General features: G+C 46.3%; 1 protein-coding gene across 5 annotated transcripts in view; it reads right to left on the reverse strand.

Moving 5' to 3' along the window:
- Positions 1 to 279: 279 nt before the first annotated feature.
- The window catches only part of DLG3 (discs large MAGUK scaffold protein 3), a 62,627-nt gene continuing 39,429 nt past the window's right edge, over positions 280 to 23,477 (reverse strand). For 4 of the 5 annotated variants that reach the window (XM_087427546.1, XM_014794910.2, XM_014794912.2 and 1 more), the window contains 10 exons: positions 11,115 to 11,291; positions 10,795 to 10,870; positions 9,891 to 9,990; positions 6,249 to 6,290; positions 4,863 to 4,913; positions 4,230 to 4,331; positions 3,462 to 3,634; positions 2,956 to 3,065; positions 2,521 to 2,612; positions 280 to 1,404 (listed from right to left, as the gene is read on the reverse strand). In XM_087427546.1, coding sequence (XP_087283672.1) covers positions 1,298 to 1,404; positions 2,521 to 2,612; positions 2,956 to 3,065; positions 3,462 to 3,634; positions 4,230 to 4,331; positions 4,863 to 4,913; positions 6,249 to 6,290; positions 9,891 to 9,990; positions 10,795 to 10,870; positions 11,115 to 11,291 — 1,030 coding nt within the window. In that variant the 3' untranslated portion in view covers positions 280 to 1,297. The remainder of the gene's footprint in view (positions 1,405 to 2,520; positions 2,613 to 2,955; positions 3,066 to 3,461; positions 3,635 to 4,229; positions 4,332 to 4,862; positions 4,914 to 6,248; positions 6,291 to 9,890; positions 9,991 to 10,794; positions 10,871 to 11,114; positions 11,292 to 23,477) is intronic. The other variant, XM_087427545.1, reaches the window with a different exon arrangement.

Genomic DNA, 23,477 nt, shown 5'->3' on the forward strand with positions numbered 1-23,477 from the left:
GCCCATGAAGGGGCCTCAGCTGAGCCCAGCATGTCCCTGGCAGGTGAATTAAGGGACACACAGCAACACAGAGCAGAGCCCCAGCTCCTGCTCTCAGTTCTCACCAGCCCCCACTGCCCCTTCCACTGACTGGAGGGCCGAGCCTGGTCACCTACTCTAGCCCCAGGCCCGGCTCCTCCAGAACGTCATGAGCCTTTAGAACACTGTCCAATTGGCTTCTACGCATTCACTTAAATAGTAAAAGTAAAATTTGGAATAATGAAAAGGCTGACACAGTAGCACAACATGGTTTTGGTTTAACAGCAGCTTAAAAATGAACAAAAAGGAAACCTCTCATGCAGACATATCAGGTGGCATAAAACAATACGCAATTTAATATGGAGCATCGTTAGCCATTCTCTCTTTCCACACACAGGACTGACTGCACCTCAAGGGCAGCAGCTGCTTTAGGGTCACGTCTCGAACCCTCTCACCCCCAGGCAAAAACCCTTTCTCGCAGGCCACTGGCTGACCCCCTCCTAGAGATCCCCCAGCTCTCAAGAGAATGACCAAATGCGAGTGCCCGTCGTACAGCACTTACTACCATTTTCAATTCCTCCCCAACCAGTTGGGATAGAAGATGCCATCTGATTGGAATATGAAAATTAAAGCATTTCTCTAATAACACAGTACCATTGATGAAGTCTCCATAGATTTTCTAGTCCAAATGTGTGTGAATATATATATATTATATGAGAGTGTATAATATATATATATAATAATTTCTATATATTTTATATAAATTACATATATATATCTATATATAAATAAGATACTTTCTGTTGCCATTACGTTGCACCGTTCAGAGCTGCATGACAGCAGTACAGATAGGTAGAAATGCCCAGGAGCATCTCATCACGTGGTGCATTGAGCTCACTTCACCAGCCGTGCAGCTGTCCAGAGTCTGTCTTTCCATCAGTCCTCCTCTCTTCTCTTCGCTTCTGCTTGGTTTTTATGAAAACAATGACTCTGATGGATTTGCACCTGTGCTAGTGCTTGGGAAAGGTCCATGCAGGAATGGGCACAGTCACATGATGAGTGAGATAGATGGTATCATCCCAAAAAATAAACTAAAACAAAACAAAAATTAAAAAAAAAAACAGAACAGGACTAGAAAACTCAATTTTTTTTGACATATCTAAAAAAGGGGACAAGAACAGTAGTCATTTGTTCTCCCCGTGGGGACAGGAATGAAGAGGGAGGAGGGAAGAGGGACTTGATTTCTTCTGTTCACAAGAGAATGGTTGGAGGGGATTCTTCAGAGTTTTTCAGGGGATGGGACCCAAATGTAGTGCCCAGACTGGTCCTCAATGATTTGTTTGATTTTGTTATAAATCTCTTCCAGTGAGTCACCCTGTACAATGGCTAAAGTGAAGAGGAAAACAGAATTATTACTGTGGTCCATGGCACCCCCCAAGCCCCGGCAATCCAGCCTGTCCCAACAATCCTACAGCTTAGCCCGGCACAAGACGCGCACACAGATGTGGGCTTTGGTTTCCCTAGTTGGCTGTCTGTGAGCCTAGGGCAGCAAGGGAAACTGGGAGGCACTCCAAGCCCAGGGCTTGAAGTCAATTTGCTGAGACAGTGAGACTAAGCAGCAAAGAATAGGAAAATGTGTTGTTCAAAAAATGTTTATTAAGCACCCATTAGATGCCAGACCTTGCAGCTCATGTTGCTCTTGGCCGCCATGAGGCCAGCAGCTGGTAATTCTAAAGCAGCCTTACTAGAAGATTTGGAAAATCCGAGTTATCCAGAGAAAGAGCTGAAAGCCACAATTTCTGGCAAGAGGCAGTGCTCCTGGGGCCGTCACATCTGCTCTATGTCAGATGTCAGCCCGGCAAACAAGGACACGGACACTAATCGTAAAGGGAGCTCTAAAGCCCAAGGTGTGAGATACAGTTATGAATCCTTTCCCTGGTTAACCTACTAGCACCACCAGCTAGAGTTCACTCAACACCGACCTGCACATACATGTCACTGTACTTTAAAAGGTAAGCAACGTATTACATAGAAACCTTCCCAACCTTTTAGGAACTGACCTTCTAATGTAGGTGACTATATAAACAACACACACACACGTGCACACACACACATGCTGACAGACAACCTGAATACCACACCAAGGAACCATCATCATCAACAAATGTTTATTCAGCACCTAAAACATGCAAGGCCGAGTACTGGACTGTGGAGGGAGTCGGGAGGGAGGGGAATAAAGTAAAAGGGGGAGCCTACAGTCTACTAGGGACACGAGGACAAAATGAACATAATGATCTAAGGCAGCGTTTGGTGATGGTGGTTGACACTATAAACTGGCTAAACTGCTCTGGCTGGATGGAGGGAATTGGAGTACTTTGGAAAGGTTTGAGCACAAGAGCATCCAGAAACTCTGTGCGAGGTGTCTGAGGCTCTTGGAGACACTGATAGAACAGATATCTGGCTGGTCCCACGTCACCCCAGCCGGGCAGCAAGGATTCTTACCTGTGAAGTATTCTCCAAACTCCTGCTCCAGTTTCATGGCTTTGTCATAGATCTTATTTGCTTGTTCGTATGTCTGCCGTCGGTTCATTTCCCTGCCAAGGACACAGAAGAAAAATAGTACCAAACTAGATTCTGTGTTTTGATTAATGTAAAGGATTGTTCCAGGCTCCCTGAAAATCTGCTCAGCTGCCCTCTGAGAGCACCAGTGGCCAATGGCTCAACATCTTTCTCAAACCTTCCAGATGTAAAAGCCCAAGTGGGAATACACGCACAGGCACTCAAACCAGGAGGAGCCCTCAGCACTAGAGCTGGGGCGCAGACTTTCCTTTGAGCTTCCATTGAGTCTCACCACTACCCAACAAATCACTTTATTTTTTATTTCCTTTCCAGGGCCCTCTCATAGCTGGGAGTATCTGAGTCCCAGCAAATACTTACATGAGTGCTTCAATGGACTTGGGCTTGATGAAAATGGCAATGGGGTAAAGTTGTGCTTGCTGCAGCCTCTTGATAGCATTGCCAGAAACATCTAAGATGCAGTGCTTGCCCTGAAAAATCAAAGACTTGCATCAGCCCACCCAGTCCCTGCTATCCAACCCCAAGCACTTACCCAGTGGCAACCCAAACATCCACCTGGGGGGAACCCAGAGCCACCCAGAGAGACCTAGAAGATTCTACCCCTGAGGTACCCAGGCTCCACATTTTGCTCCTACTGCCAGAAAAAGCCATGTCTGCAGAGGGGTCCCTATTCAGGTGGGTGATGCTCTGGGGTGACAGACACCTCCACCCAGGGGCTGGGAACATGCAGAGTGGGCACGGCTTAGTCTGCAGTGCCATTTGTAGGCCCTGTGCTAGAAGGATGAGGATCCAAGCGGAACTTCGGCAGGAGCAGTTCTGCGTTCCCTGTGAGGGTTATCTAGCAGAGCCACCTCCTCCCTCCTTACCCTCTCGGCCACTGCTCGCACTGACTGGATGCTGGTCCCATAGAGATTGTCGTTGAACTGGCCAGCCTCGATGAACTTGTTGTCCTGAATGTCCTTCTCCATTTGTTCTCGGGATACCACAAAGTGGTAGTCTTGTCCATCCACCTCATTATCACGTCGAGGCCGGGTAGTATCTGAAGGAAGAAAGGAAACTCTGTGTGGCCCAAGGACAAATGACCTGCCCCAGGCCAAAAGAGCTGACTTCTTCCTCTCTCACCTGGGTCCTGGGGCCACTCCAGTGTTTTTCAGATGAGTGGGGGGAAAAAGCAGCTGGGTAGAAGTTTGTCTTGCCTACTTCTCTTCTAACCATCAGGTCTCACACACAGAGGGCTATCTGCTTTAGCTTAAACTGGCCCAGAAAGGTGGAGATTCCAGGGCCAAGGCCTGGCAGAGGGTGCCAAACCTGGCAGCGGAGCCAGTGAACCTAACAAGCCATCCAGCAGGCCATGCCAACACCACTTGGGCTGGGCCCCCGTTTGTCCAATCATTCCCGACCATCACCACTCAGACTTCTCTCAAAGGGAGTGAGCAGGCCAGCCTGATGTCTGAGTTCTCCCAACCCCATCAGCTTGGGGGGAATCTGTTGCTGCCTAATCTCTTCCAGGGTGTGAGATGTACCCTGTTCCCAGAGAATCCTAGAACCTGGCCCCAGATCCTTTCCTTAAAACATCAGAGCAACAATTCCTAGGGCAGCAATGCCTCACTCCCAAAGCCTTCCTGGGCTCTTACGTGGCACACAGGATCCAAACTTATGTGGGAACTCCGAGATCAGGTCATCGTTGACTCTGTCCTTCATTGGGCCCAGGATGATCACAGGCCTTGCATAGTGAACTGGAAAGAGAGAGATCATGAAGATAGTGAGCAAGGCCCCCCACCAAATAGCCTGTTCTACCTCCACGTCTGCCTAGAACACGGAGACTCTGGAGCAGCCACGCAGACAGGGCAGAGCATCCGGGGCCATTCTCTGGCTTTTAACTACAAACACATCAAAGAGCCTTTAATTTGAGAATATCTAAGTCCAAGGCAAGTCTGAAGTCAGAAGCATCTCCCCTTCCAAAGGATTCAGGAGAAATCTCTGCAAGGGCATCCGCAGCTGAGCAAGGTTTTTTCAGAGCAGCCATCAAAGGGAGGGACCAGGACCTCTCTTTTAGTAGTGGCCACACCCACTGAAATCGACCTTTGCCATCCTTGTAAATCCGTCCTATCCTTTGGAAGGCACCCTGGCAGCGAGCAAAGGTGTAGTGAGGGGCGCACACTGGGTGGCTTCCCCCCTTCTCTATAACACTAGGGAGCAGTAGAAGAGAAGGAGGCCCCATGACCATGAGACTAGCTTGAAGGCAAGACTCTCAGAAGGGGGCTTACTTTCTTGCCGTGTCACTGGCTCATATGACAAAATAGCATCCTCTTGTCCTTCTGCAAAAAAAAAGGAGACACGTTAGCACTTTATAATCTGCCTCCCTGTGTCCTCGTCTCCCTACAACATTCACCTCACCCCCACCTCTGCCAGAAAACAGCCTTGTCAGTGGTACTTGCTCACACCTGCCCCATGGGCCTCTCTGCTTCCCACTGGCAAGAAAGCACAGGAAGCCCTTCACTGTCCCTGGGACAGGAGTCAGGAGTCCTCTCGTTCAGTGAAATATAGCTGAGCAAAGAGATATGACCCGGAAGCCATGAAGCCTCCACCAAAAACCACCCCAATTTCTCAGGACCTGTTCTTATAGGTAGCAGTCAACTGTGCTCAGTTGCTCTCTTGCAACTTGTAAGAATCACAGGGAAGCTTCAACTGGTTGAGATACACTGCCCGTGTCCCCTCATCTATAGGCAGGGGAGTCAGGGCACTCACGCAGGTCCCCAAAGCTGCAGCCTAACTTCACCCTTTTAAGGGTCTACCTATTCCCCCTTCACTGGAAGAAGCATCCAGAAAAGTGGCACAAAGCTTGGCTAAGGTCCCTAGTGCCCTTTAAGAGCAATGCTGAGCCCTGCTTTCTCCTCAGGATAGAGCTCCATATATCCTGGCAATGATGAGCTTTTCCTAAAACAGTTGCCAAGCCGGCTGGTCGTGGGTGCCTGGAGGTCCCAAAGTGGCTGGCGACAGTGCCAGGGAAGGCAGCGATATTTACATCAAGCCCCAGGATGCCTGCTCACAGACTTCCTCTGAGCCTAAGACTCCTGGGCAGATATTACAAGGCCTCCAGCCACAACTCCTGCTCCCGTGCTCCAGTGCTCCCAAAGTTCATGGGGTTTGAATTGTGGCTTCTCTGGCCTGCTCACGGGATCTCTGGAGGAAAACTGGGCAGTTACCTGATCATTTAACCCAGCTAAAAGGCAAGGACACCAAGCCTTAACCCAGGAGTCCTAGCGACCTAGAAAGGCAATTCAGGACAATATCCCACAGGAGCCATCTTTCTTTTGATCTCTGAGCAAATCTGTAAAACTGGCAGTACCTACAGCACATAATGCCCACGGCAGGAATTTACTCATTGGCAGCTCACCCTTCCCGGAGCCCCAGGGATGCTTTTTAGTCAGGGCCTGGCCAGAACTGCAGGGCTTACACTCTCCTGTAATCCCCGGCCTAAACCCCATCCCATAAGGACAAAATGGCCACAGCATTTCCAGGGTCTCAAAGTGTACATGGCTAAAAGAAGCACTAGCCTCTGAACAGAAATGGCAGCCGTGCAACGCTGGAATGAGGATGGCTGGGACACACGGCGGAGCTACATGACATGGGGGAGAATGACATACACTTACTGGAACTGCTTTCGCTGTCACTGGTGTTGGATGTCACTCCCTCTGCAAGCCAACAAGAAAGAGACTCCAATTCAGAACACACCACTGAGAGGTCACACGCAGCACAAAACTCAAATACTCCAGGAGCGAGACACTGAGCTGCCAACCAAGTCAGGCCACAGGTCTGCCACATCCAGGCTACCAACTGGGAGGCACAGCTCTAATCCTGAGCCCCCGGCCACCTCGTACTTGTCCCCAGAGCCCTCTTGGTCTGCCAAGTCCCTCCCTATACACTACAAGCCTTCCATTCTTTGGCAGCATCCTCTTCATCTGAACCAAAAGAACTGACTTGGATGGTTTCCAAACCCTATCTCAAAATGCATCTTCCAAGGCTCACAATAGGAAAGGAAAGGTAGCAACAGTAGCAAAGAGAAGGCCAGGGACCAGGCTGCACTTGAATTTCCTCCCCAGATAGAGCCCCTGAAGTACAGATTTGTGAGGTGCTCCAGAACTAAGAGGCTAAGCACTGGGTAGGTTGAGCAGTCACTAAGGACCAGTGTTTTGACCATTCAGTGGGACCAACAGCCCTCCTGCCACCACTACCTAGGAGGAAGGCTTGGCCTCAGTGGTAAGGGGGGTGCTCCTCCATCCACTAGAAGACAGACATGTCAAAACACAGAGACAATGAACAAAGAAGAACACTTGGAGGACAAGACAGCCCTCCTGTCTCAGACCGTTGGGACCTGCCCCCATCTGAATGTGGGCGGAGCAGCCACAATCACAGGAGGCACAAGGCAAAGTTTGGCCCAAACAAAGCCCGCTACTCCCAAGACGACAGGCGAATGAAGATGAAACATGGACAGGACAAACTATGGAGACACTGCTCATTTCAGCCAAGACGACACTCTTCTGGACCGTGATATGCTGTGGCCCCCTGGAAGGACTGGCTGAGTCGCCACCCATGGCTAGGTTCTAAGCAATTCCCTGCGGAAGCTCCTTTCCCTTCATGCCTCTATTATTGATTGAAGGAGAGTATATGCTGACAGACCTCACCCAGCATGGCAGTGTGTGTGTACACCTCTGCACACAGCGGGGACGCTAAGGCCCTGTCATCTAGGTCCCTTCATTTTCTACTCTAGGAGTATTTTCCAGAGACGAGAGGTCAGTCAGAGTTTTCCTGAGCTAAAGTACTAGATATAGATGGTCCATAAATGCTGCTGAGGCCCCTACCAGCTCAGGCCATTAGAGATGCTGTGCGGAAAGCCGGCCCTCAGCTGTTTGCTGAGGCCCCTGGACCTGCTGGGACATCCCAGATGTATTTTGGGTAAAGGGCTTCACAGGACTCTTGCCCCTAGTTAGAGACCGAAACAGCTCATTCTTAAGCCCAGTTCTTTAGTACTGTCTCACTAAGAGAGGAATCCAACCAGCAGGCACCCCTCACCTCAACAACAGGGTAGAGATGAGCTGAGTGGTCATCTCTGGAGAAGTACTCCTTGCCCACCTCCCTTCTAAGGTGGGATGCCAAGATGGCTCCCTACCACTTCAAGGTACAAAAGGAAAACACAGACATGAATGATAGGTTTTTATTAGGGTACCAGGGATCCAGAGCAAAAGGTGACACTCAGAGACACTTGTACTTCCTCCTGCGGTAGTACCATCACAAACACTGCCCTCCCCTCACCCTTTGCCCTTACCCACGTCCCCTACACCCCCAACCCCAGCATCTCCACTCATGCCACAAATATAGTTAATGGTGTGTAAGTTTGACTTACTCAGGTTCTTTGCTCCATAATAATCGTCACTTAACCCAGGGAAGTCCTGATTTCACAGACAGCAAGGACAAAGAGGGAGGGAGGGAGGGAAAGAATTGGGGGACAAGAAAGAAAGTAGAGGAAAAAGACAAGGGGAAGGAAGAATACAGAGCCAGGTGAGCATTAGTGACAGAAGTATGAAATACTATGAAGACCTCTAACTACAGTGAGGTTAAGAACTTTGCTGCAGAAAGAATGTCCCAGGTCAGATAAGATACCTGGACGTCACGCTGCCTTATGTGCTGCCAGAGGGCCTTGGAGTGGACTACCTTTCTGAGGTGGCCTACAGCCTGTAGGCTGAAAGGACAGGTGACTTCCCAAGGGTTGGAGCACTTGCTTTGACTAAATTTGTAGTTATAGAGCCCAGGTCTCTGCTTTGCCCCTGAAATCACCGTTTCCCTCTGAGGGTGCATGAAAGAGCAAACATCTGTGTGTGGCAGGCAGGCAGGCAGAATTATCATCCCAAGGAGCTTGCGTGCAGTACTGACTCACTCTGTCCAAACCCTTCAGGGAAGGCTTCATGCAGTCTGAGTTATGTAGACCACAGGGGATAAGCTCAGCTTCTGGAGAATAAGCACTAGGCAGTTTCAACTCTTATCTAATGGGCAACCCCCCACCTCAGCTGAGCCACCCAACAGCGCGCCCTCCCCAGGCTGGGCTCAGTGCAGAGGCTCTGGGACTCGTCTGGTAAACTGTGGTGACCTCACCTCAGGCCTCTGTCTCAGACTATCTCCTACTACTCATGAGCAGAACCAACTGCACCTAGTGCTTCTTACTGAGCTACCCAGGACTGTGAGTCCTAACCTCCATCTGGATGAGGGCAGCCTTGTATCTACTGGCTACCACCCCAGACAGCAACGATCTATGTATACCATGACCATGAATCAGGCTGGCCTAGAAAAAGGACATTTCCTATCAGAACTAGTCAGTCTCCTGCCAGTCCCAACAGCACAGGACCCCAAGACCCCTCTTGTGAGGCAGAAAAGGAGAGGTTTACAATTCACCATGAGCCACATGAGATTCAGTTCACCAGCCTGACCTGGTGTTTAAAGTTAGAGTCAGAACAGTTAATTTCTGAGGCATATAGTAGAATAATAATATTTCTCAGGATTAAACTGGTTCTTAAAAGTTCACTTAGTTCAGCTTTATGGCCTTTTCTACCAAACCAGCTTTGTGTTTCTCGATAAATCTTTATTTGGACAAAGTTGAGTAATGCCCCTTCTGTGTCAATTCCCTTAAGCAGAAAGGATTTTATTTTGCAAGCTGGCTCTGTAATCACTCTGGGATAACGGTGAGTCTGTTAGAGCCATGTGGACATCCTGTGTGCATATGCACATGCATGTAATTCAAGAAGCAGGCCCGACTCCAGGCGTCCAGGGAAGAAAAGGCTCTTCTCTTAACACAGATGAGTGAAGTTAAGGGAACGAAAACACAAAAGAAAGAAGCCAGGAGAGCAACACTGAGTCCCTAGACCTCGGTCTCTTCAAAACCATTTTTCTAAACCTGACACTGGCTGAGAACTCATCACTGCCACACTAGAGCTCAGCCTGGCGCTCTGAGCGCCCGTGCCAGGGACTTCCTGGTAGGCCAGCCCTGGAACCAGTTCCACCTCAGAGCCTCCAACATTCTTTCAGAGCCCAGAGCTGGACAAAAAAGACCCAACGTCTCCCTGTGCAGACCGGTTTCTACCCTGACTCTGCAAATAAGCAGGTACTCATACACACACACGCACACATAGCTACACACACGCACGCACACACACTTTCCCAGTCTTCTCAGAAGGGGAGGTACGAATGAGGACGAGAGGGCGGGGCTGTGGGCGGTCTGCTCTCTGTACCCTGCTGCTACTTACGTTCCTGTATGCTGCTCTCCTGGGTCATGTTTTCTTTGCTCTTGTAAAATGGAAACTTTCGAGAGAGGCGGAAACTCTTTTTACGTTTCGTTTTGATCGACTGTGAAAGAACATGAAGATGGAGGGGAAGGACAGAAGAAAAAAAAAACAGAACAATGGGTTTTAAAGCATGCAAGAAAAACTAAAATGGAGACAATGGTGAGCTAAATAAAAGACCATCTCTCACAAATGGAGTCTATGAGATTAAATGAAAGTTGATGTAAGAGGAAAATTATGTTTACAGGAAAATGTTGTAGGGATGGCAGAGTTTGCTACCGAATCCAGACTCACAGCACTCACTGGTACTTCCTAAAGGACAAAGATCACTGTAGCCTCCTGGACACACGCCCTAAGGTGCCACTGATATACACAGAGTCTTTTACTCCATATCTCTCCTCTACTACTCTGGAAGTTCTTTGGCCTGCGAAGCTCATAGAAGAAAAGGGGTGGATGGCAAGAGCCCTCATGCCTCATTTGGTCTAAAGGGCAGTCGGAGCTCTGTGGCTGGCCTTCCTCACTGGACGACGAGGCCAGGTTCTGTTCAGGGTCCCCCAGCTCTGACAGAGTCTGCAGCCAAGGAGACACGCACATGTGCTTTCATGTGCTCCAAGCAAGTCAGCCTTCCAGACAGTCCAACTCCAACACACCTCAAGAGCCAGTTACCCAGCGGGGAGGAGTACAGACTGGCCAGAGAGTTTGAGTGCCCTCTCTCTGCTTTCTGAAAAGCAGTTAGTATTCTGACAGGACAGACCCAGCCCCCTGAAAAAGAGATATTCTTTTGTACTCCCCAGTTCTCTTATCTACCAGACAGACTCCAAGCTTCTTACTCCTCTTCACATATTGGCTGACTTCCTTCCCCACTTACCCTGTTAGACTCAATCATCCCAGTCCTGGCATGGAACTTCACAGTTTTCAATCGAGCTCTTTCTTTCTTTTCCACCCTGTTTTGGAGTCAGAAAGAGGTCCTGTTACTGCCCGTGCATGGTCTCAGCAGTGGGCTGCAGCAGGCACAGCAGCCACTTTTTGGCTCATTGAGTCATAACCACGTCCTGAGCACCAGCTCTCTACCAAAGAGGAGTAATAAAGCACATCCGCTGCTCTCCGCAACTTAGAGTTTAACAGGGAAAAAGAAACCAACACCAAGGGAGGGCAAGGAAGGCCTCTCTCATGGTCATGACAACTCACCTCTTCTTACTGGGGATCACGCCAATTTGCTCGCTTTCTCCATGTGGGGTCACCAGTCTTGCCTGCCACCATTCATCATCAGAGGCATTAATGACATGCAGAATATCACCATAGGAGAAGCTGAGCCCCTGGCTTGGCAGGCAGCTGTCCCGAGTCCGGTCATAATCAAACAGGGCCCTGAAATGCACAGTGAAAGATGAAGTGATCATCCCAACCCTAAATGCCAGGAGACTGGCACTCTGGAACAATGGTGGAGGAAGGCCAACCCAAAGAGTCAGCACAGACCCACAGGCCTCACAGCAGACCAGATGGAATTCTCTGGAAGACTGCATCCTTCTTTCAATCCCAACGTTGTAAATATGTGCCTCCTTCTCAAAGAAACATCCCATTCTCCCAACAAGGGGCATAAGAGAAAATCTTTCACAAGTCCCATCTCCTCCCAGCTTTTGGACACAAGGTGAAAGTCCAAAGTGGAACATGCTCAGTAGTCCTCTCCCTCCCCCACATCCCAGGGAAACAACTCAGCTCTACCAATGGGCCTTCTCAGTTTACAAACATATTTTCAAAAACTAGTTGAAGATAGGACATAAAAATGTGTTAACTATGATCCCAAACAATGAATGGTAAATGCTATGGAAACACAAAAGAGAAAAGGGCCCTGTGTCCTGGGGCAGCCAAGGAAAAAGCTAAGGCTGACGCTGACCCACACAATAATAAAGCTGAAAGGAACCCTATGAGGAAGTCTCCTCGTTCAGTGTATCTATCTGTCTGTCTGTCTCTCTCTCTCTCTCTCTCTCATATAGGGGGAAACGAATGCTCAGGAAGGAAGAATAATTTGACCTAGCTCACACACCTAACTAACCTGGGACAGAACCCAGGTCCTCTGACAAGACATGCAGAGTAAAGAGATAAAGGGGAAGGTGGGAAAAGGTGGGGAGGGAACTATACCATTCAGGCTTGAGAAAAAGGAGGAGACCAGCTTGGTTGCAGCTGGGAGTCATAGGAAATGAGGATGGAAATAAAGGTCTAGGGCAAATTTTGGAAGGCCTTGAGTACACTTGATCCAGTGGCCCCTAAAGATTGAGAGTAGGGAAGTGACACACCAAGAGAGCCTTTGGAACATTAATCCGACCTCATATGTATGTAATGGGATAATGGCAGGGGTGGGGGGTGTTGAAGGCAAATTTAAACCAAAGCTACAAGCTCAATCCTTCAGGATCCAGTGCTGACTTCGGCTCTGGTGAAGCTGGTACTTCACACCAGAGTTCCCTGCTCAGGGAACAAACTCACCTGCACCGAAGTGTCTACTTTTCTCATCCACTGGATCTCTCCTCACATGGAGTCACCACAAATGGGTGATTTCAGTGAGAAGTTTGTATTTTCCTACTTGCAATCTAGGCTCTGCCTGTCTTCTCCATACTCTCTGGTAACCGGTTGGCACACAGCCCAGTGGACTTCCCAAATCTAGTTCCAAGACTTAGACTTCTACCTGCAACAGTGGTAAAACACACTATTTCCCCATGTGCAGGCCCAAATGAAACACAGAATGTAGTAAAACTGTAGAGAGTGAAATACCCATCTACTTTTTAAACTTCTTGAAACAGAATCCTTAAGAAATCACTACTCAGCCATAAGAAACGATGAAATCCAGCCATTTGTGACAACATGGATGGACATTGAGGGCATGATGCAAAGTGAAATAAGTCAGAGGGAGAAGGTCAAATACCGTATGATTTCCTTCATTAAGTAGTAGATAATAACAACAATAAACAAACACATAGGGACAGAGATTGGATTGGTGGTTACCAGAGGGGAAGGGGGGAGGGAGGAGGGTGAAAGGGATAATTGGGTACATGTGTGTGGTGATGGGTTGTAATTAGTATTTTGGTGGTGAACATGATGTAATCTATGCAGAAATAGAAGTACAATGATGTACACCTGAAATTTTTACAATGTTATAAACCAATGTTACTGCAATAAACAAAAAATTAAAAAAAAAAAAATCAGTGTCAGATTATTTGAAAATGAAAATATCCAAACTCTGACAAAAAGTCTTTTATCTCCCTCAATTTACATGCTCAAAACAGTAAGGAGAGAAGCTGAGGCCAGCAGATTAAGGAGGCACTCTGTCCTCCAGCTTCTTTCCAGGCTCTATGTGACAGAATCAAATATGAACGCATTCACACTGCATTCAAAACCAAGTTTCCTAAAGCAAGGAAGGCATTCTGTCAGATGTTCCTACGAAGACGTGCATGGTGAAGACTTGATTCTAAGTGACAATGAGAAACACCAAATGTCATTATGAGCTTCAAAGATTAAAACAAACATAGTAAGGAAAAGAACAGAACATGGGTTAAGCACAAATTAGTTTGGGGAGGGAAGGAAAGAAGATGTGAAAATTAATTAGAGATTAGGATGAGATTGTAGAAGATTAGAAGGGAGAGTTTACTGGTTACAAGTTTGAAACATAACAAGGACAATCCAATATACATTTTAGCACCTCCCAGAACCATACTTGACCTTTGGCAACAGCAGTAAGAAGCTGGAGTACATATGGTAAAGTTGATGTAAACACGGCTTCTGCATGTCAGGAATCCAATTATTGGCAATTTTTTAAACATCTGAGATTTAAGTAAAAGTAATATGCCAATTTACTTCCAAGATGAATTTCAGATCCCTTACAATATTAAAACACATATAGCACGAGCTAAGTAAAAACAAAACAAGTGCAGATCTAAGTCAACAAGAACGCCGGCAGTCACCAGGGTGTGGCGGGCACGGTGGGCATGGCACTGTTTGGTTTGATTTTTAACCAAAGGCATATGTTCCTTTTACAACTTTCAAAATGTGTAAGTCAGCTTAAAAAGAAACTGCTTTCAAACATTTTATCTGTTTCTTTTTCTTTTCTGACACATTTCTAAATAACTGCTTCTTCTTGCTATTTATTGTCTTTTTTTTTTTAACATTTTAGAGATTATATATTGGTTTTCTATAGTACTCACCCATCCTTTCTCACCTGCCCTCCCATTTTAGTTATATCACATTTTTTGGTTAAAGAAAATTTAATTTTATATTATTATGTAAACGGTGTCCATGGATGACTACCCTTCCTTTCCTATAAACTTTTTGTTTCTTTCCTGGTGGAAATGCATGCCTAATTTTTTATTTGATTCTATTTCTATGTCCTTATTATTTTGTTGCTCCATGATTTAACATATAGAGGGCTATTTAGATTTACTATTTCTTTTTGCTACAGCTAAAATATTTGAAAGCAGTTGCCTTTGTGGAGCAAGAAAAGGAGAGAATAGGCAAGGGATTAATTTTTTTGCATATGCTATTGTAATATTTGAGATTTTAAACTATTCATATGCAGATTGCATTAAAAATTAAATTAGGGCCGGCCCGGTGGCTTAGCGGTTAAGTGCGTGTGCTCCGCTACTGGCGGCCCAGGTTCAGATCCCGGGCGCCCACGGATGCACGGCTTCTCCGGCCATGCTGAGGCCGCGTCCCACAGACAGCAACTAGAAGGATGTGCAGCTATGACATACAACTATCTACTGGGGCTTTGGGGAAGAAAAAAGGAGGAGGATTGGCAAAAGATGTTAGCTCAGAGCCGGTCTTCCTCAGCAAAAAGAGGAGGATTAGCACGGATGTTAGCTCAGGACTGATCTCCCTCACACAAAACTAAATAAATTAATTCATTAAACTAATATAAGCTCACTATAGAATATTTGAAAAACATAAGTCTAAAAAAAGAAAAATCACATTTACTATAACTTTGAAAAAACCACTCTTCATATTGTTGTGGTATTGTATAATACCGTGTAATAAACACACAAACCCCAAAATACAAGTTTTTGTCAATTTGACCTTTTACTTAGCTCATGCTATATGTGTTTTAATATTGTAAGGTATCTGAAATTCATCTTGGAAGTAAACTGGCATATTAGTTTTATTTAAATCTCAGGTGTTTAAAAAATTACCAATAATTGGATTCCTGACATGTAGAAGACATGTTTACATCAACTTTACCATATGTACTCCAGCTTCTTACCGCTGTTGCCGAAGGTCAAGTTTGGGAAATTTTTTCCCAAATTTCACTAAGTCCAAAACACAGTGTTTGCAAACATACAATTTTGCAACCTTAGTTGTCACTTGAAATTATACCATTACTATTTCCCATATCATTGACTATTCTTCAAAACTAATAATTCTAATGATGATACAATATTCTTTTCTTAAGGATCTTCATTAATTAAACAAATATTTGAGCATCTAATATGACTAGGCACTCTTCTAGGCACTTAAAAAAAAAAGTAGGGGCCGGCCCAGTGGCGTAGTGGTTAAGCTCGTGTGCTCCGCTTCAGCAGCCCGGGGTTTGTGGGTTCAGATCCCAGGCACGGACCAATGCACCGCTCATCAAGCCATGCTGTGGCAGTGTCCCATATAAAGTAAAGGAAGATGAGCACAGATGATAGCTCAGGGCCAGTCTTCCTCAGCAAAAAAGAGGAGGATTGGCAACAGATGTTAGCTCAGGGCTAATCTTCCTCACACACCCACACACAAAAATGGAGAATCGATGTACCAAGCACCTGGCTTGCGTCATTTATTTCTGATGAGGAACATATTTGGCTCTAAGTTCCCTGGCAAACAAGGCAAAAAAAAGCAATTTCCCAATAAAAAGGGGTACCCAAGTCTATCTGGATTTTGTTTGAAGAATTTGTGAATGAGGAATACTGAACAACAGAATGGACAATGCTTTTTTAAAACTATAATTCTGTTAAAGACATAGCAGCATAATATACTTGAATTTGAAATTCTGAACTGTAATATCATTCTCAGTTGAGAATGTAAAAGATGATTAACAATAATTTCCTTTTCTATCAATCACAAGTGCAAATGGGAGAAGAGCTTTGCAGAACATTGGAGCCTCAGAGGTCATTTTGTCCCATTTCCTCTGCATTAAAGAAAATTCCTTCAGTATTCTCCAAATTTCTTTCCAGCTCTAACATTTAATGAGTCTGAGTCTTTCCTAGGTCTTCTCTACCAGGCTAAACATTCCCAATTCCTTCAGTCCTTCCATTATCATGATTTTGATTTGTTTTCCAAACCCATGATGTGGATTTTCTCTAAATCCACTGTCTCTTTTCCTGCTGAAATTTTGTTTGACAAAGAGCTAGAAAACTTTCTCACAGACGATGAAAACCAGGCCCAGAGAGGCACAGGGCCTCATCTAGAGTTGTATGGTAAGCGACTCTCAGATCAGGGCTCTTAAATCTCAGAAAAACTTCATGAAGTCTAAGTCACAGTCACATTAAAAAAAAAAAAAAAAAGCTAACTCTCCACTTGGCTATGTCTAGAAAATACCTTTCTTCCATTATGTAACACTCACTGAGTCTACTCTGTGTGGGGCACTGTGTTCAACAGATGGGAGACACAGAAGCAAAATAAGTCCTGGCCTTGTGGAGTGTGCTGACAGAGTATGTTGTAGCGAGAGGCACAAAGGCAGGACAAACCAAGCCTAAAAGCATTCAGAGGGACCATATAGATCACATCTAGCTTGAGGAAGCTATGAGGAGGTATTGACTTTTGAACTGGGCCTCGATGAGGGTTCAGGATTTCAAAAGATAGAGATATAGAGAGGCCCTTCCGGCTAGAGGGACTAGCGTGAGCAAAGGCTTCGAGGCAAGCAGCCCAGAGCGCGTGCCGAGGTCATCAGCGCCCGCATTTGGCCGCGTTGCAGGCACTCAGGAAAGTGGCAGGCCGGGGCATGCCTGTGGACAGCCTGTAGTCCAGCTAAGGAGTCTGGCCTTCACTTGGTAGGCTTTGTGTGATCAACTTCATTGCCTCGGCTTTTTTATCATTAATTACCAGGCTAAACTTTCATGCAGAAAGTAACCCAGTAAAACAGAACAGGCCTGAATAGTAAAGTCAAACCACCTTTCAAATGACATATATCTCATGTAATCAAAAAAATATGTAAATTAGACCTTAATAAATTTTGAAAAAATATCATCTATCTACCTAAGATCTTTAAGAAGCATGCTAAACTGTGGCCATCCAGCAGTGACAGTCTCTTAGAAACAGTCTGGAAACGTAAGGAAGTGACAGGGATTGGCACCTTGTTACAAATGCTTCACGTAGGCCTGGTAAGAGAGTGAAGGAGTGTCTTTCTCCACAACATGGATATAGCCTGCTGCTCGCCCCTTTTTATCCTTAGGGCGAGCACTAGAGAAAGGCAAAGGCAGATAACACACCACCCCTTTTAAATCAGACTGAATCACTGTCCCAGGACTGTCCAAGGCCCCTACCCGTGCAAGGCCCAGATGACACAGCAACCAACCTTGTCTACCTCTTACTCAAAAAAAGAATGAGCAGGAAAAAATAAAGCAACACCTATTTGTCTCCAGACACCTGAAGAAAGACCATAATTAACCACTCTGCACCTTGGTCCCATCCCGTGTGTTCGAGCTTATTGACAAGATGGTGTGTTGGGAGACTAGAAGCCTCACAAATCCCTTATTCTTTCTGGGTCTAGATAAACAGAATTTCATGGAGGCGTCCAAGCTAAGGACTGGTCAGGTCAGAGGGAAACACTGTGTCAGGAGAGAACAAAGCTTATGGAAATATCACCATCTGCAGCCTAAGATCACAGTGAGTGGTCCACATAAAAGATTACTCTTCAACCCTGAATATGCTCCTCCTTTGTTATGGCCATGCACCTCTGTGAGGCAAAGGAGAGCCAGATCCTGGGTTTTCCTGCAACTTCTCAAACATTGTGGCCAGGCCAGAAAAATACTGACTTATCTCAAGAGCAGGGTAAAGAGCATGGCCCAGGGAAAATGTGCCATGTAAAAACAAAGGGAAAATAGGCGACACACCAGCACGAAAAGCAGATGCTCACTTCCCAGGGCCTGCAGGTTGGAGTTCCCGAGCTAAGCTTCAGCAAGGCCACTTTAAATGCTGCTGCCTGTCTTCCTAAGGAGAAAGCATTGCCAAAGGTCTTGAAAGATATGTCGTTTAAGTGGTGACCTTTCCAAAGGTGTCCCAGAAAAGCTGCATGCACCTGCCCACAGGGATGATGCACATGCTCTGGGGGACTTTGCCTAACCTTCCTTTCAGCTGGGCCCTCACTGCCGGATGGGATAGCAGGAATATAATCAGCTCAAAGTAAACAGATTACCAGGCCAAAGTCTCTGCAGTTCAGATCCTAAATTGTGAGGCTTGGTTCTGAAAGATCCAGAGAAATCATAAGTACCTGGCACAACCACCCTGGTGTCTTAATGAACAGGAATGCAAAGAAAATGGCAACTACCAAGGAAACTGGTCAGGCAGGTTTCTCAAAGCAAAGTAAACAAGAGCACTACAGCCTCAAAGACAAGTGGCTGCGTCCGCTGCACTCACCTAGTAGTGTGCCCACCTCTCTGCCTGTGGCTCCAGCCATCTGACTGGCCTGGGAGGCTCTGCCTGTCCCCTTGCGCCCTCAGCGGCTCCTCTGAGGCCTAAGCCGAGTCCCACTCTCCCCTGTGATCCTGCTCACTCCAAGTTTCCTTCTTCCAAATTCACTCTATGTATTTAGCAGTGACCTTTCTTTATATATTCTATTTACTGCTACTTAACTCTTGCAGGTTTTTAATCTTTCCTATTATATCACCAAAGCAGAAGCCCTTTGAGGACTGAGGCCATGTCTGCTGCTTGTGAATGGCCGATGACACCAGGCTGGGGTGGGGGCACAGAACACCCTCCCAGTTACTATCCCTCAGAGCATTCTCCGACTGTATTTCTTTCCCATACCAGTTGGGGGTCTAAGACATAGCTTTCTTCCTTTGGTGAGTGTTGTAGGCTGAATGTTTGTGTTCCCCCCAAATTCTTATGTTGAAGCCCTAACCCCCCAGTGTGATGATATTTGAAGGTGGGGCTTTGTGAGGTAATTAGGTTTAGATAAGGTCATAGGGGAGGGGCCCTCATCATGAGATTAGTGCCTTTATGAGAAGAGGAAGAGACAGGCGAGATCTCTCTCTCTCCCTGCATACACCCAGGAAAGGCCATGTGAGGACACAGCAAGAAGGTGGCCATCTACAAGACAGGAAGAGGGAGCCCTCACCAGAACTTGAATCTGCCAGCGTCTAGATCTTGGACTTCCCAGCCTCCAGAACTGTGAGAAATAAATGTCTGTTGCTTAAGCCACCCAGTCTATGGTATGTTGTTATAACAGCCCAAGCTGCCTAAGACAGAAAGTACCAGATAACAGGCTTGTATTATTTGAAAATTGAGTAGCCCCTCCCTTGCCTTGTCCCTATAAAGCACGCACAGAGAGCTATAAAGCAGCAGTCGCTTATCAGCCCTTGACTTTAGTGCAAGAGTTCAAATTTCCAGCAGCTTCTGAAGAGCAACCTAAAAGCCCAAACTTGAGTACTCAGGTAGACACAAGATGGGGCATCACAAGAGAAGCAGGTACAGCTGGCCTCCCTGGCATGCCCTGAAGAAGGAACAGGGAGAGCAGGGAAGAGTATTGTTCCCCTCAGTCTACCTCACAGTCTTGGGCCTTAGAGGGCAATTATGAAGTTACAGGGGCATTCAAGGACCAATTGCCCCCCAATGTGTAAACACTCAGGGTTCACAGCACCTGTTGGATCAGCTGAGGGGATTATGAGCACAGGTCCAGGACTGGTGTTTGAGGTATATGATCTAGCAACAGGCAGTTCCAGAATCACTGATACAGGAAACTCTGCCCTACCCTCTGGTAGCCCTGAACACTACATAAATTGTTGCTTTTTAAGATTCATATTATTGTTCCCCCCAAATTCTTTCAGCTAGTGAAGCCTGCCAATATTACCTCATTGGCATCTTAATCCACTATTGAAACTTATTAATGAGCAAGACAAAGTCGGGCTCCCCCAAGCACCACCCTAGGCTAAGTACAGGGTAGTTGCACAATTAATGTCTGCTTGTTGACAAGAAGGAGCATTCTTCAGCCTTCTTTGATGACCAAGCCCATATTTCTGACCTTGTTTCTTGAATCAGGACTACAGATGCCCCAACATGACCTCCTTCCTAGAGTGGGAAGAAGACTGGGATGGCAGAGGGCCAGCCGGGAGGCCACAACTCCCAAAATGCCTGATGTTGTCCTGTGGCTGCAAAGAATGCAGGCAGGCTAGCTGGAAGAGACTTGTAAAAGCTATTTCTACAAATGTACTATCGAGCCTCTTGGCAACCTTTGAAGCACAAGGTCTTTCATTCATTTGTTCAATAAATAGATAAACAAAATAAAATATGAGTATAGAACTTAGAGGTCCCTGGAACTCTAACCTACCCTGTGTCTTTGTATGACCTTCACATCAGAATGGCCTGAGTTAACCACATAGCCACCCTGACCCAGAGCAAGAGACTCAAGAGAGGCATATTTCTGTGGACATTTCCAGTGTGGAAGGCAAATTCACCAAGTTTCGTTTTCCAAACACTGTTACCTTACCTTCTTCCTCCTGTTCCCCGCTCCACAAATCCCATCTTCCCTGTGGTGAGTACAGCTGCAGCTCCCTGGGGCTTCACCTGCTAGAGCCTCAGTGCAGCATAAGAGGGTGTTATTTGCTTCAAAAGAGCTTTGCAACCCATGCACACCAGAGGATCGAGACTCAGGGGAAGGGAAGGGAGGAGAAACATGTCAGAAAGGGAAACGACAGTGAAAAGAATTAGAGGTGAAATCCCAACTGAAAAGGGTTTCTTCACTTTAACCACCTGCTGCTCAGTATCTTTGGCATAGATGGTAAGCTGCTGGGGGGCAGGAACCACACTTGCTGCTTCCTTGAATCCACCTCCACATAACCATGCCCAAATTCTTAGCCCTGTGCTTTCCTGCTTTCCACGTAGTAGGAGCTAAAGTAAATGTAACGTTCAGTTGTTCAAGTGAAACAGAAATAAATGTCTATTGTGACATACACGTGGTCATTCCAGAGCATTCTAACTGACTGCTTATTAAAAACTTACATTTCCCCAAACCCAGTGAATCCAAATCAATAGAAGAGGAGCCTGGGAATCTGTATTTTTACCAGTACGCCAGCTGATTCCTATCAGCAAGTCTGGGAGATGCTGAAAGAACCACACTCTAGAGTCAACCAGGTTCAAATTCCAACTTTGGAACTTCTGAGCTGTCTATCTGGAGGCTCAGTTTTTTCATCTGCAAAGTAAGAATAATAATGTCTACTTGGTAGCATTATTAAAAGGATTCTTTTTTTTTTTTTTTTAAAGATTTTATTTATTTATTTTTTCCCCCCAAAGCCCCAGTAGATAGTTGTATGTCATAGCTGCACATCCTTCTAGTTGCTGTATGTGGGACTCGGCCTCAGGATGGACGCAGAAGTGGTGCCTCGGTGCGCGCCCGGGATCCGAACCCGGGCCACCAGCATCGGAGCGCGTGCACTTAACCACCAAGCCATGGGGCCGGCCCTAAAAGGATTCTAAAAGCAATGTAAAGAGCATAACAAAAGTCCTAAAGCATAGTAGGTGTTCCCTAAATGTTTGTTCCCCTTTATCCTGAAGACACTGGGGAACTACTGGAAGCTTCTGAGCAGACCGTGTCCAGATCATTGCTTTAGCTTCAACCCCCTCTGCAACACCCAGCCAAAAGCTTGCCCTGCCTCTCCTGTAACACCTCCGGTGACAAAAGATCAAATTTACTATCTCTGGAAGCAGTCCATTCCATTTTCAGACAGTTTTAATCACTAGCCCTTTCTTTTTTATGTTGAGCTGAGGTCTGCCTTGGGTGACAGAACAAATCTAATCCCTTTTCCACATGATAGGGTGACGCAATTAACTTAGATAAGGAAAGTGAAAAGGAGTAGGTGTGGGGAGGTCCATTTTGAACACACTGCTTGTCTGAGGCACTGGAAGGGCAGCTTCATGCACATGTCCAGCAAGTAGCTGATATGCAGGTCTGGAGTTCAGTAAAGAGATCAGAGATGTCATTTACACAACGACAGGATTTGAAGCTGTGAAAATAAATGACATTGCCATTTAGGGAGCAGAGTTAATGAAAGGTATTGAGGAATGGTCAGCAAGGTAGGAAGAGAGCCTTTAAAGAAGAAAGCAGGTAATTCGTGGACAGAAATGTGGTGAAGACGTCAGACCAATGGCAGAGAATCAGTGAACCAGTCACTGAATTTGATGACTAAGAGGTCACAGCTGATCCCTGACAGAGACTTGGGCTTCTGCTCCTCAGAGCTTTCCGGAGGTGCCTGGAACCCCACCCCCATGCTGACAGGCAGGTGCACACTTCCTTTCCTACTGAGACAGAGGTGATTTGAAGAAACAGCAGCAGCAAGTACAGACGACGCCAACATTTCCCAATCTGGATGTTAAGATGGTTTCTTCAAATAAGGCTCCCATGCTCCTATCCTTTGGGGAAACACTGCCTCGTACAGTCCCTCCTGGGGACTAATCACAGTAAAGAACCTATTTTCCTGTGTTTAATCCTGCATTTGCCCAACTCACTGAACCAATGATTTTTCACACAATACTTGTTAACATCTTGAGGAACCAGTGTTTTCTGGCACAAATTTTGGCAAATGTGGTGAGCCAAAGAAGAGAGACAAAACAATAGTTCAAGGGACTATTGGTATCAAGGGCATTTCTTTCTTTTCTTTTGAATAAATAGAAGAAACGTGAATATGTTTACATGCTGAAGAAAAGGAACCAAGTATAGAGTGCAAGGCCACAAACAGGCACAAAAGGGAATAGAGCAAGCCAGGCTCCAGTAGAGCACTTAGCTTAGCAATGGACCTCAGCTCACTGCTTTAGCCATAAAATACTATTTCCCTTGATTAAGTCTAGTGAGCACAAATGTTCACTATTCTAACCCATATTTACGTTCCTCAGAAGATACAGATGTGATCTAGATAAGGTTAAGGGCAGATTATATAAACTGTATAAACTGATTCACTAGAAACAGAGTGTGAGCCCAACCTCCTCCCCACAGTTAGGTGGAATGTACCCCTTGCCCGGGCCAGAGAAGAGTGTTCCAGGTCCTCCAGGTCAGGAGCTAATGCCCCACTCTCCTTGGCCTGGCAGGGAGAGCTTGAGCACAGGATAGGCGGAGAGGGGAAATCTAAAAATAAAGCTCTCCGAAGAAACTGTCTTGCCTAAAGAGCAGCTTCCCACGCACACTGGAGTGCCACATCTGCGGGGGCTGGAAGCACGGGAACGGAAGAATCCTGACCAAGTCACATAAGTATTACCCTTGTGTGGCTGGCGACAGCACATTTCGGATTCCCCCCATCAGCACCTCAGTGTCTAGGCTGCAGACCCAGAGCAAAGGCTTACTGAAAAAAAATTGGAGAGTGAAAAGATCACCAGTGACTAGTCCAGCCT

The sequence above is a fragment of the Ceratotherium simum genome, chromosome X (assembly GCF_057802395.1).
Source record: "Ceratotherium simum simum isolate JZ-2026a chromosome X, ASM5780239v1, whole genome shotgun sequence".
Lineage (NCBI taxonomy): Eukaryota > Metazoa > Chordata > Mammalia > Perissodactyla > Rhinocerotidae > Ceratotherium > Ceratotherium simum.